General features: G+C 41.4%; 1 protein-coding gene across 1 annotated transcript in view; it reads right to left on the bottom strand.

The window, feature by feature from the left end:
- LOC131892844 (ubiquitin carboxyl-terminal hydrolase 10-like) overlaps positions 1–3,912 on the bottom strand; it is a gene marked incomplete in the record, with an annotated part of 4,108 nt that extends 196 nt beyond the window's left edge. The window contains 1 exon segment of the mRNA XM_059242698.1: positions 354–3,912. Within this exon segment, the coding sequence (XP_059098681.1) occupies positions 389–3,469 (3,081 nt within the window).
- Between the last annotated feature and the right edge of the window lie 11,146 nt (positions 3,913–15,058).

The raw sequence follows: 15,058 nt of genomic DNA, 5'->3' as shown, positions 1-15,058 counted from the left end.
TTTGACAAATTTTGGTTTTGATCCACAATTGGAGTTGTTGTTGTTGTTGATGTTGTTAGTTGTTCTTCAATGTTCTTGTCTTTCTCTTGCTACGGTCGTAGTTCAAATACGATGAGACTAATTGATTAGGATGTTTTGCTCTTGTCCTTCGAGTTTCAGCCGTATTACGGAAGTCTCTGCTTTCAAACATCGGCAAGGTCCCAAATGTTCTTTTAAGGTGGGCGACAAGGCGTGCGGAGTACGCAATCGACACATGATTTAGTCCCCATTTCTTTCTTATCTTCTTCTTTTTCTTTGATTTCAATTCGATATTCATTATTTGTTTTTGCATGGAATCGCTACCGCCGCGCATGCTTTCTGTCGATCTGTGAACAGACACCGAGGCTAACTAAGTCTTGTTGTTGGACTTGTCCGGGACGTTCCCGCCCATGGTGTCGCCACGCCGATAGAACAGGATATAGGGCACACTATTGGTATCTTGGTTCAAGACATTGCTGTCGGTCAACCGATGGACAACAGCGTCATCACAACGGAGCCAACTGGCCAGGCCAGTGTGATAGACATCGGTCACGTAATGACCTTTCGTAGCCTCGGCCCCCTTGTGGTACACCACTGCGAACAGCTTGTAGGACCGTTGGCGAGTTTGGTACTTATTGCGGCTATTAACGGACAAGATGTCCCTGGAAATCTCCAAACCCACCGACACATTCACATGCTTCAGAAGCTTCTGGCAGCCCCCGGAGGTCTCGGTGTAGACGAAACGCTTCATATGGAGGATCAGAATGGGGGGTAGTTCCTCAAGAGAAAGGTTTCTCGAGGCAGCGATCACTTTGTTGGTGGTGGGACATACAAATCCTTGAATTGGCTCGGTGGCAAAGTTCTTTACTAGCGCCTGTGCCACGTCGGTTGTTCCCTCTAGTTGGAGATCGAGCGGGAGGGTAAAGAACGGTTGGAGCGTGGCTGTTGGTTCGGCCGCAGAGTGTTGAACGCACGAGCGGATCTGACCTTGAAAGATGTCCGCCAAAGGCGTTTTGGAGAGAGTGTGTCGACGAGTCACGCAGCTTCGATTATTCGGGCCCACTTCCTTCCATTCATCACTGTCATACCCTTCTTGGGCACTGTCATGCTCGTCATTGGCTTGCCCTTCATCCGTATTGGACGGGCCATTCTTGGCCTCTTCAGCCGCTTTCAGGATCGACATCATCTCGTCATTGATACCGTTGAGAAGAAAGGTCAGGAATTCTTCGGCATCCTCTTGACGGCCCTCGATCACTTTGAAAGTGTCATTGTTCAGATTCAAAAGCATATTGTAAATGGAGGAAGCCTCAAAGGATTTACCCAGAGGGAAATCCTCGGTCTTCTTCGACTTGCTTCGATTTAGTTTCGGAAAATTGGTCATCACTTCGAATTGATTCACAAAGTCCCAGACGGACTTCAAAATTTTAACGCCACTCATGTCGACGACCACGTTAGCCGCCTGATTGGGCAAAGGGTCTTCATACATGGGCAAGGCCCGCATTAGGTTGTAGAACGGTGGACACGCCACCAAGGCTTGCAGAATGGCATTGGTAAAACACCAATTATTGTGATTAGTCAAGCCGCGTGGCATAACCGATAGGCTTTTGTGGTTCAAATTATAGTTGGTAAAGAAGGTAGCCATCTTCCCCAATAGGGTGTGGTCTTCAACACTTGGTTTCGCCTCGCCATTCATTTGACCGGATGTATACGGCTGAACCCGTGCCATGGGCTTGGCCACCTCTGATGACGAAGCTGCAGACCGATCCACTTTGGCAGGCGGTGCAGTGTCCCCTCCGCTATTTTGGAATAGAAGACTGGCCCAAGAAGGCGCGGGCTGGGCAGAGGTCACACCTCTTCCATCTTTTCCTTCTTTAAGCACGGCCCCCTTCGGTTCACACGAGGGGGTTCCTTCCTCCACGTGGGGCTCTTCTTCTGTTTCATTGTCACTCGTGGGATGATCGATCGTCTCAATTACTTGGGCGACCTTCTCGTCAGATATCTGGGTGGGTTTAGCCTCCCCATTAACCTCGTGGGCATCATTACTTGGGATCTCGGTCTGCAGCGGAGCGTCGGGATGAATTTCATTCGATGCGTAAACAAGCTCGGGTGGTGCGACGGGTGCAGGGGGATTTGGGTCAGGGAGCATTGTGGGGGGCACGGATGGGTTCGTGTAAGAGGCGGGGGCGAGTGATGGCGGAGCCAGCGGTTGTGAGGGTTGGGCGGAATGGACATGGGGTTGAAGCTGCGGTGGATGTTGGGGCTGCGCGGGGTAATAGGGGTAAGGGTTGGCCATTGGGGATAGGTGTGGCTGAAGCAGAGGGACATTGGGTTTAGAGAAGGGAGCCAAATGGGACGTCATGGGGGGCTGCTGATGGTGGGGATTATGATGGTGATGGGGCGGGGACTGGTACTGGTTCGTGGGATGGCCGAGCGGGGGACGGTTGGCGATGGGTTGAGTCACGGGCGGCGGTTGTTGATAAAAGTTCATCTGTGACACGGTGGGCGAGCCATAGGCATTGCCCATGGGCCCGTTTGAATGGGCGGGTGATGAATGATGGCCCATGGGACCGGCCGAATGAGCCAGTTCCACCGAAACATATTGTGGACTGGGATAGGACCCGTAGATGTAGGGTCGGCTGGGCACATGATAGATGTGTCCCGGCACCATGGGCGGTGAGTAGGTGTTAGGCATCAAACTGGGTACACCCGAGCCCATCATGGCGCCATTGGACGGCAAAGCGCCATTGGGACCCAAGGCAGTCGGCATCGAATAGGCGGCGCCGGGCGAACCCACCATCATAGATACCGGCGGGGCGGGGACCCCTTCAGCGTGAGCACTGGTCACACTGGGGTTGTTGGGCAACGGCATCGACGTGGGCGGGGCCGGATGGACATTGACGTTGGCCGTGACGTTGTTGATGATAAAGTTAGGGTACGGAGCGTAGGATACAGGCGGATTACTGACCGGAATATTGGGCATTGATCCAGCCCCGCTTGAACCCGAGGGATAGCTGGCAGCCGTTCGAGTCGGGTCGCCGGGGGCGCAATCGTAAGGAACCAGGTTTTCATAGGACGGGTAACCGGGCGGGCCCAAAGAGGGCGAGGGGTGGGGATTGGGCCCACTGGGTGGACAGCCGTCGTCATACAATCCAGTCTGATTCTCGATGGGGGCCACGGAAAGACGGGGCGAGGCGGAACGGGCCGCATCGGGGGTCCCAGCGGGTGGGCCAGGACTGGCAGTGGGCGTGGGGGTGCGTGTCCAAGCATTTTGGTAGAGAATTCGGTCTAAACGCTTCTTCTCATCAATGGTGCAATCCTCCCAATTGAGAAAGTCCAGCCCACTGCCGCCTGTCTCGGGCACTAGGCCGTGGTGCCGAGCCAGCGGACGAGACCGGGCCGATCCGGGGGCCGACTCAACCGTCCCCACGGTCGCCACGTCATTTTTCATCATGTTTTACAACCGCTAACCGCTTCGTACCGGTTCGAGGATTATCATGGCGGGCCAGACAGGCTGGTATCTCTCTAAGGCCGGGGCTCAAAGCTCATCATGGGTGACCATTCCCGGACCGGGCGGGCCACGGGTCGCTCATTCATGTCCCACGGTCTGTATCGGCCTACGAGGCTCGGGCGGGCCGCGGGCGGGCCTCGGTACGGGGCCTTTGCCCTGCTAGACGGACCTAATTCCCCGGCCAAGATGAGGCTGACACTGGCCAGGACGGAGGCCAGGACGGAGGCCAGGACGGAGGCCAGGACGGAGGCCAGGCGCTGCCACCTGGATTGGGCCCGGATTGATGTTGATGGGAGTGTTGAGTGGGTGGGTGGTGATTGCTGACCTTTTCCTCCTCAGTCCGTCAAGTCGAGTTACTGAGGTGACTGGGCTTACTACTGGGCTTCCTCGTGCGAGGGCCAGACGAGCCTGCCAGTTAGTGCCGCTCAAGGAAGGGGGCCTGGGCTGGCTGGTGCAATCCTCTGTCGTCAGTCACATGGCCACAGTCAGCTTATCATCCGCCGCCTCATCGGATCATCATCGTGGTCGCTCTCCCTCTCCATAGAGGTCTCTCACGTCTCAACAGCCAACCTGGGACTTCGGAACGTTCGCAAGCAAGCAAAGCCCGACTGTTCTTTTGACAAATTCAGGCTTGCCAGATCGGACCTGCCGTTGACCCATGGAACAACCGTTAAGTTGAACGATTCACCAAATTGATATTGACATTGAAACGCTCGATTTTGAGCTAAGAAGGCAGCGGCTGCATTTCCAGACTGGTTATTGATGTGGAAGCTAAAGCAAGGCCACCCAATCCTGCTTAGATTTGTGTCGACTTCAAATTAATGCAAAGCTTTGACATCTGATTGAATCATCCTAAACACGTGGATCAAGGTCAATCAACCCAACCAATCTTTCGGCCGGCCCATGATTTTGCCATGGAGGGCCAGGTAAATCAGTTCCCTCATTAGCCTCGAATTGGTCTATGCTAGAGTGCCCTCTAGTCTGTGCCGTCTATGCCCACATTTCCTTAAATCTGGCCTCTAGAATGCCACATTGGCCACCTTACTGGCATGACTAGAGCTGTGCCTTGGATCCAAATCCGAATTATTCTAAAATATTTGTTTAATATAATATGTAGGTCAAATTAAGAGAAATACATTTAGCGGCTTTATAGGTCTGATCCAATTTGCATATAAAGGCTTCTGATCATAATGCTAACACATTGGTTCAATCTGATCTAAATTTGAAGGTGGTCCGATCCAAGTCTCTAAAATATCATGACTTTATATTTTTTTCATTTTTTATTTTTTTTGTATTTTCCAGTTGAAGAAGAATTATTAGCAATTGAGAAACTGAGAGACCTTTGGGATAAAGATGGTTAATCACGGTTGGTCAATGATTTTACTGGGGCTATAGCAAGATTAGGGCTATAGTCTTCAAGATTTTCAGAATGGAAGCATTTCTGACTATTCCCACTCGATTTTGATTTTAAGCTAATAGATAGAAAAGAGATGCCATCAATTGCTCATTGCATTCAAATACCAATCAAGGGGCAAAGTCATGAGTCCTAGATATAATTTTCCTAATGCGATTCTAAATCTGACTCAGTGAGTCAACATTAGTGATTCAATCATTCCTTGTTGCTGAGGTCTAAAATTCCTTCCTCTATATTTTTATCAATGATCTTTAAGTGTTTATGTTCTCTATCCCAAATAGACTCCTATTCAGACCACCACCGAAGTCAACTCATTAGAGAGGTATCTAGAATACATGATAACAATCATATTATCTGAATGCAAGTCTCATAATGCAAAGTGCCCTCATGGAGTTCTTGATTACTGTTAACAAAGCAATTATCCAATGTGAAAGACTAAACTTAGCTATCTTATTGATAATACTACAATGTGTTTGCTTTGCAATCAAACTTCAATCCATCTTTTGCATTTGGCCTTTTCAAATTTTGATACATGGGTATGATGTAATTGTATTCATTGTTCAGGATCCCAAACATAGCTTTCAAGTTGTCTGTTCTGATTGAAGGTTGTTCACAAGTTGGGCTTTGGCACTCTACATCTTTATTGTTACTTTGCCCTCAAAAATGACCACAGGTTTGCCTGCTGAAACTGTCAAAAGACGACATCATTGCTTTACGTGAATAATACAAATCACTAGAACTTGACAATTTCGATATTTGAACTAGAGGGCTAGTCAGAGAAGCAACACTAACGAGATTTCTGAGATTTTTTTGGCTCCCTCGCGGCTGCCTAGTGTGTGCAATGGGGATCGGCTTTGAACACATTTAGTTACGTGATTCTCAAAATGAAGTTCCAAATTCAGGGAGCCAGTGAGTTGATAGCTCTTTTGTCTGCTTTGGCTGAAACTGCGTAACGAAAGCGAAGTTGATCAACCCAACACCCTGCTGCCCAGCTACCAAAATGTGTTCAAAGCAAAGTCTCAAGTGGCTTGGTTGGAGTTTTTCTCTGACAAGCCCTCTAATTTGAACCAATGAACCTACATGTTCATGCATCACTTGAGTATTATAAATCCTCAACATCTACTCTAAACGTGCTTGTCTCAATGAGGCACTCTTTTCAACAGAGGGTTGTAAACACTAGCTCTTACTAGCGCCCACAGCCTTTTTCTTCTAGATTGTAAATTCACTTGTTTTGGGTCATGAACCCAAAAAACATCTTCAGTCCAAACTTGGATCCTCAAAAATCATATCAATTGAGTTGTCGCAGATTTGGTTTGATTCGTCACAGCACTACTTTAGGCTGGCTGAAGGTGCTACACGTCCTCTCAACCTGCTGAATCTATCATCTGTGTATTGGCCTGGCCGCCTGGGCCCCAAGAACGAGGTGAGTTGGCAGACCGGGAGAGCTTCTTGGCTCGACCGTTTCCACTTTTGCCGGAATTGACTCCTCACAAAGGCACGGATCAGCTTACACCACGCAACTTCTCACGTTAGTTCTGTCGGCAAAAACGGGAGAGCGTTTCATTTTCACAAATGTCAAGGCTAACTTTTTAATCAAGATTATTGAGCAACTATGAGCTGTATTCATAAAGTCAGATAGCAGCTCAGAAGTTGAATGTTACTCAAACCAATTTCTATCAATTCATGAAATATGATAATGAAAAACTCCTTTTTTCTCATAATAGCACAAACAGCATTTCCTGGACCCCTATGTTTAAAGAATGCTTGTTATCACTTCCGAATTGTTTTTAGTCTCATCTTTTGAAAACATTAAACCCTCTATCTTTTACACAATAGTACTAATTCAGTTAATCCAAGGTTATTGCGTAGCTAGAATAATGGAATGTTCTGTTCCAACCTAGCTCAATATCAATTGGTTAAATGATTCGGATATTGGAACATTTATGTTTGATGTGTGGGGACACCACCTCCAAAAATAAACATATCTTAGTTTTATGTAGCAAGGCACTAGTGGTGAAAATAACATGAATAATTATTTTTCTCTATGATGTGGTTATTCTTTCCTCAAAAGATAACTTTCGTTAGCAATTTTTCATGATTTCCAACCAAACGTAATCAGTACCAAGCGCCTTATTTCTCTTCAACAAAATGACGAATTAACGAAGTAAGACGACATGACGAGCCCACAACCTTTGACTAGTGCCGTTTTTCCCTTTCCTCCCCCGATTCCAAACAGCCCCTCGCACAACCCAATAGAGACCTTAGTGAACAGTGCATCAAGAGCATAGTACTTCGGCGGCAGCAGCTAACCCTTCCCCATTCCCCATTCCTGTCCCTACTTTTCGATGTTCCCAGCTCCTCTATTGTTCCTACCATTGTGCCACCTTAGCAGTGCTGCCAGATGAAATGGATCGATTATTACGATTAACGTTTGCCAAAAACTACCAGTTTTATCACCAAATTTTTGGGGCTTCAAAGAAAAATAACCAAATATTGAAATGTAATCACCACATGAGCGTTGTTGTTATTTATAGGGCCGGCAAAAATTTGCAAATTAATATGGTCTTTACTGACAACAAATTTCTACAAAAAAATGGCTAGATTTGCACAAAAGTTTGCAAATAAACTTTCCAAAACATAGGCACCAACATGTTCTGGAGGTTGTAAGGGCTGCTTTTGGCTTCCTTATCAAGCAACACGTAGATGAAAAGGAAAATATATCATCATTTCTTCCAACATTGGGATTTGAACCTGCTATCCCTTGCGAACAGATTTTGCCTTGTTCATGCTACCCCCTAGAATGATCTGTATTTTGCACATCTTAGTATCTTGTGAAAAAGGTAAATCTCAGTTCAATGACTAAGACACAAAAATGCCAGAGGGTAGCAAATATACTGTAAAACAATTTTGTTAAGAAATGTAAGTTTTCAAGTTTCAAAAAAGTAATGGTAAGTCAATTTTTCCAAAACTAACCATTCACCTCATGTCCATTTACCCCAAAAATCATGAGATCACGTCAAGATGCGCCTGATTTTTAAAGGAGGAAGTTCGTTACCCAAATTGCAAAACTAAACTTTGAAATAGAGTATCTTAAAAGATTGCAAAGATGACAGAGCTATTTCAGATTGATGGAAAACAGCAGCAGGTGGTTGGTAATATGTTTGCAATCTATTTCATACCTGTGTGTACTTTTTTCAAAAATATTTCCTATTTTTTCCAACCATAGCCAACCAAAGTTGGATTTTACGGATTTTTCAAAATCACCCGATTTCGAGGTTCTTTTTGCCGTAAATCACCAATCACGAGTGCCAAAATTTTGTCCCAAAATTACTTGTAAAATCACCAGTTTGGTGACAAATCACCACATCTGGTAGCACTGCACCTTAGGATTCTCAGAACCTTTTTGTAACGAAGTAGGTTTTTTAAGTCTGGAAGAAATGATACAAGACCTGATATCGGTGATAAATCAAGACAGACCAATCCCGTAAAAGGCATCTACCTCAGTCATGTAAGGTCCCTGGGTTCTGAACATGCCAGACTAGCTCTTGAAATATGTCAGACCATGCCAGGGCAAAGTCGGAATATGCCAGAAAACATGCCCCCAAAGAAAAAACATCCCATATTGACAACGTTCTGCCACATGTGGAGGTCGTCATTATAATTCAGCTTGAATCACCATAAAAGCTGACCTCCTACAGGAAAATTTTAATGATTTAGAGGATCTTTTTACTCAATATTTTAGTACTTAAGAGATTTAGGGGAGTGGCATAAGGTATCAATCAAAATCGTAATCAGGGTTGTAACGCCAAGCTACCTCATAGGCAATCGAAAAAGATCAGGAGTTGTGTTTTTTACCAATTCCATCAAAATTCCAAAAGTGAGTTTATTGGTCAAGATTACAGATAACTTCATATATAGATCGATAAAGGACGCTGCCATTGCATGTTTTCGTCTCGACTGTCGCTGGTGGGCAAATGTTCCATCCGTAGTCAATATACCTAAGGTAACTATGGTACAAGTTTGAATCGTTGACGGCTCGTCCAAATTCTGAGTAGAAAACTCTAATACGACTCCTTGTCAAGCAATTACTCTCCACTAGCACGCTTCATAAAACGGGCTTGAGAGAGCTGTTCGATCACATTTTTAAGGACAAATTTCTGAAGGGGTTATAATCAGGGTGGGCAATTTTGAGAATTAGCGTGACTTTTGGACACCAAGTGGACAAAAGTGTCCAAAAGTGGACAAAAGTGGACAAAAGTGGACAAAAGTGGANCTGAAGGGGTTATAATGGGGCTCAAGTTGCAGTTTTCATCCATACAGAAACTACAAAGTTCGGTGATTGTTGAGGGGAAAGTTTTGGATAGCACGGATTTTTTCAGGATCAGGAGAATGGGATCCTTGACGAATGATGTATCCGACATACTTGATCTCAGTCTTGGCTCAAATACATTTGGAAGAGGTCAAAGTTATCCCGTGTTCTTTGCAACGAGTAAGTACAGAGCGAAAATGTTGAATATGATCTTCATAATTGTCAAAGTAAGCAAGGATATCATCGACGATTTTGGCGGTGTTACTCAAACCTTGGAATACCAAATCACCTTTATACGAAAAAAGAATCGCTTTAAATCCCATTGGAGGTCGTAAATAACGGTACTTAAAACTGGAACATTAATGAGTTCTATAGGAATCTATGGCCCTGTTTAACGAGTTTAGCTTCAAAATTCCCCTGTTACATGCAAACTCAAATTCCCAGACAATTGATATAGATTTTCAAATGTAGAATATGTCATATCTTGCTCAATCTTAAAATAGCTTAACATGTTATATATCCTATCCCTTAAAATCGTCGAAAAATGTATGTTTCTATAAATATATATTGGAAATGTTAAAAGCCCACAACAGAAAAAAAACAAATAAAAAATACCTGTTGTTTGCATTTTATTTAGAATTCGAGAAAACAAAGGAACGAGAGAACTATAAGTTGCAAAACATTCTTTCGAAAATTTACCCTTGCAGTGTGTTTTAAAAGACGTTGAATACCATTTTGAGCTATTTCGAATTTGCACAAGAAAAGTATTTGTTTTACTTTTGTCTGAGCATATAAGTTCAGTAAAAAACGGACATTTTGGAGCTAAAACGCATGGAAATAAGATCATTAATTTTTGCTAACCAAGTACTAACTAAGTATCCTCCTAATTTCAAACAAATAGGTTTTCGATCTTTCAAGTTTTTCGACTGTTTTTCAGTACGTAAGTTTTCAATGTGAGCTAGAAATCCATACAGAAATCAGATCAAAGTTGTCTCCTCTGGCCTTGCAAGCTAGAAATTGCAGACATGTGTTTGGATATTTTCATCAAAGCTTAATAAGCAGACCCAGAAAAAAAGTTAAAGACAAAAAGAGATAATTTTTTGAAGCTGGGGCAAATACGGAAAAAAGGTATGAGACTGCAAAAGACAAACACGAGTGGAATTGTTTCAATGGGAAAAAGGTCGTTTTAGCCGCTTTTAGCCCCTTTGCTGCATTTTTATCTGGTACAAAATCTAGGCATACAATTGCCAGGGCATTTGTCGTTCCTCAATAAAAGGAACGAATTACTTTGGCCAAAAGTAATAATTCGTTGTACAACTATTATTGGAAAAAAATGTAATGGCGTTACTCGTTAGATTTAAATGACCAATATTTTATGATTTTTTTCCCATCAAGACCATATTATTCTAAAGAAATTATGTTTTTTAGCGTCAAGTAGTCCTAACATTTGCAGAGTTCTTGTCAACATTTTTCAATTATAAACTTTGGCATTTAAACTTGGCATAATTGTTCAAAATGTATTGCATCATAATGCTTTGAGTAATCAAGACAGGGAACCTGGATGGGGTAATCATTCTTGAGGGTTTAAAACAACGTCACAAAAGTCATGATGGAAAAACAGTATTAAACATTGTTAGGCTTCCTTGATAGAAGCCTTTGCCTCAAGTCGTGCATGTGTGAACATTTTGGAAATTTGATGCACCATACTGAAGTCAAAGAAGAATTTTCCCTGTTTGACAATTGCACTGAATCAGGTCTTCACTCCAACAGAATTTGATTGAGAAGATCGAAACAATAATCTTTATTATAGAAACAGAAGGAATAACTTGTGTAAAAAAGCAACTCAGATTAGAATATTAATCGACTTAAAACCTAAAAAGAGATAGTATTTTTAAAAAACGTAATCAATAGACGTTAGGAGTAACCTTATTTGCGTTTTCAACTACAATTCTGTCCAAATCAATTAAGTAAACGATAAAACATCACGCTTTCAAAGATTGGATTTGCATCAAATTTGACTACAAATTGCTCCGGTTATATCTTAAAGCAATTGCCAAGAAATATAATATTCTTTTTCTATGCCTAAAATATAAATGAAAATATTTCACTTTTTTGAAATAAGTAGAAAAACCCGAAAATACTTTGCAATAAAACTTAAAACTTACTTAATGTCAATATTAGACCATTGTGATGCCATACTTGTCAACGCAACTTTAGTCAAGCTTGATCTCGAATTTTGACAAAATTGTATTAACGTTGAATAAGAACATCGCTAGTACGTCGAAATTAATTACTGCAAAACGTGACAAATTTGAAAACAAAACTGTCACATGTATCCTTCAAATACTTTTGGAACATGATAGGATAGTGTAGCTTTTGGCACTTCACTTAAAATGGAAGGCAATTTTACATGTTTTGTGAGTTTTGATTGACAACTTTTGTTACTTTTAGCTTTCAAAGATATCTTAAAGAAAATAGAAATATGTTATTTCTTGTCATTTTATTGAAAAAGACTATAATATTCCTTGGAAATAACTGGAAACATAATGAGGCCACTTTTCGATCTTTTGAGGTGTAAAATGCAACTTTCTATTTGTAATAACTAAGCATGTGCTAAATAGAAGTTTATGAAATTTTACGTCAATAAATAACTAAGAGTACATTTAATACTGATTGACTAAGTTTTTGAGAATGATGCATTTTAATGCACTTTAAGTTATTTTTCACACTTATCTGAGCTACTTTTAAACTTGTGTATTTCACAAAAGTTGTTCCTTTTGTCTCTTTGACAAAGAAAAGCATATCTAGATGTCTTGACATTTGAGCAAACACTTAACCAGAATATATAAGCACCGTGATCAGGTATAGCTCACTGCAACTCTATTTTTTGTTGACTTTCCCGAACAAAACACGAGTTGAATTTGATGATATTCAAATTCGTTGGCGAATCAAATATTGTATAAAGTTTCAACAGTAACAATTGGACGAACTATGATCTTTCATTTGAATTACACCCGGGCTGACATTCCTTGGAGCGGTTAGTAAAACTCGTGAAACCCCAAACAAAAAAACCAATGACAAAAGGTTTTGGGTGAGGATTTAACGGTGGACCGCGGACAGAAGTAAATAAAAGGGTCCTAAACTAAGGAACAACAAATTAAGAAGGAAGCAGACCTTGTTAGCTCAAGAAGTAACGAGCTACGAGGAAATTTAATCACATGTTGAATGTAAGTCCTGGTTTCATCCGTTCCTCATGATCTAAAGAGGACAAATGTTGTCTATCAGGTTTGTTTTTCAAGAGATTACATGGAGAGACCTGTTTGCTCGACATTCTGAAAACACACAAGACCAGATTCAATAGAAACATGAAAACTCCACTTTACTCCTCTAATGCAGGTCTTTTATTATGACCAAATGTTATTTCAAGAGTAATAATAAAACATACAGTTCATCAAAAAGCTTTGAACAACACTAAAAAACATTACTTTTCAATTTAAAGCAAGCTGGCTAATTCTAAACATTGAGCCAAGTGGCATAAATCTTCCTCTATATCAATAAGACGATATGATCTTTGAGTAACGAATAGATATTATGTATTGAGAAAATATTTTTTCTGACAGAATTCCTTCGAAAGTCTAAATAATGTTGATCAATATCTGTTTTAACTGACACTCATTGTTGTCAACAATCATCCATGTCAATCTACTCTAATTGGGCTATATTTGTGGGCTTCTTCTACTTGATTCCCATCTTTAGTTCTTGCCACAGATTCCAAAACATGACTACAGTCGTTCAAACATTTCTTGACCATATTGCTGGTATGCTTGGAGTCATTGCCATGTTAGAACCAGAAGCTCTTTCTCACTCCAATCTTCTGCACATATTATCGCAGGTTTTACCCTGGTTTTCTAAGGTAAGGGCTTTCGATCAAGGATTGTTGAAGGACGATTAGAGAAGGCACGTTTTTTCACAATTTGGAGCTAATCAAAGGAACGAAAAGTCCTCTAGATGGTTGGTCCTGGCAGATTGAATGATCTAGAGATTCTCTGTAGCCTTTTTTATTCTAGTGATGGATATTTGATGACGCTTTTATCTTAGAACTCAATACTTTTCCTGATCCTGTATACTTCTGTATACCAAGCTCCTCTTATCCTTTTGTTTCTATTTTGATTCATTTTTACGTTCCCTCAGGTGCTTTTTATCAATCAATGAACCCTAGCATTTTTTGCCAGGATAGATAACGTTCTTTACATTTCAAACGCTTTCGCATAAATCAATGATCAACGTTGTGTACACATTTAAGGAGAAACATTTTCTTTGTCAAACAAGTTTATAAATGCATAGAGAATATTTGCACGCTTGAAACCAGCATCTTTTCCTACTGTTAAAGGGTATGGTCACTACCACTTTGTCCACTTGGCATCAAGTTGAGACTTAGCTGATGATTAAAAAGTCAAAAAAGCAGAATACTTTTTCTTTTACTTATGTTTAGGGTTACAAATGGGAGTCCCCAGGGGAAGTTAACCGGGAGAAGCCTGTCTCATTGGATTCAAAACTGAAGCATTAAGTGTATCTCAGCTTGATTGTTGGATGACAGGCTAAAAAAACGGGGTAAAGCGTCCTTTACAACCAGATTTATATAAGTTATGTTTATTTTCATGAAATTTATTGGAAGTTATACTACATCCCTGCCAAAAGTTCCCAAATAAAATTGAATTTTTTAGTATCTATGCCATCTAAGTGAAAATCATATTTTGAAGAATCCTGAAACTATGGTCCAGGGCAAGTTGATGAGTGGTCTCTAAATGAATGCCATCATTGTGTGAGAATCTAAGACAATTGGATATTTCAAAACACGCTGTGGGTGGTATGTTACATAGAAGAAGTAAAATACACCTTGATTTACCTATAAGTTCCAATCAATAAATGCATTTTTAGGAAGAGATGATCAAAATAGAGGAATTTGTTATAAATTGAAACATAACAAATACGAGATGAATGTAAGTGTTTATATCCTTCAGTTTTTAGAAAAGATAGTATACTAAAAGTATAGGAAAAATGGTGGGCAGGGCTTGAGTAACGGTAACGGAACGGATCTTTAATTTAAGTTTGTGGTTTTGGTCAAAATAGTTTTTAGGTCGTGAAAATCAGACAGAATAAGACTGCGCTCACTTGCATCTTTGAACATGGTTTGGGAAAACGGTGAGCAGGGCTTGAGTAACACGTTACTTTTCTGCAAAATTAACGCTTAACAAAACGGGTTTCTTAGCCCTTCCGTTACCGTTACATTCTTCTTTTTTAAACGAGGGAAAGAAATAATGCATATATATTTCGTCCCCATTTTTTTAAAAAAAGGTCCGTCTCAGATGCAATGATTTATTTGCTACTACTAGCATCAAATAAATGATCACGGGAGGCTCCGACTGAGGTATCAATTTACATTTTTTGTGACCTATGACATCACTAGTTATATGACGGAAATCCGTAAGTTAGCCTCAAAAAGTAACCCTGATTTTCCTCGCTTTAAACCATAGGAATACTTGCTTTATGTTAGCTTCTTTTAAAACATGGAAAATAACTTGTCAACTTGTCGAAATGTTTAGTAAAGGTGAAAAAGGATTAAAACCAATCAACCATTATGCCTCGAACCCTTATATTCTTTCACCCTGGTATATTCCTCATTTGTTTCACGTCATATTTACTAAATGTTGAAAAATGGGTTTGCACGATCTTGCAACTTTAGGTCATTTTGTTTCTGCAAAAGTAACGGTAATGGTACAGCAGTACTTGTTTCTCGACAACGGTTTAA

Source organism: Tigriopus californicus, chromosome 2, assembly GCF_007210705.1.
Source record: "Tigriopus californicus strain San Diego chromosome 2, Tcal_SD_v2.1, whole genome shotgun sequence".
NCBI classification, from domain to species: Eukaryota; Metazoa; Arthropoda; class Copepoda; order Harpacticoida; family Harpacticidae; genus Tigriopus; species Tigriopus californicus.
Note: the sequence above shows the minus strand (reverse complement) of the source record. Positions and strands in the feature narration are given on the sequence as shown.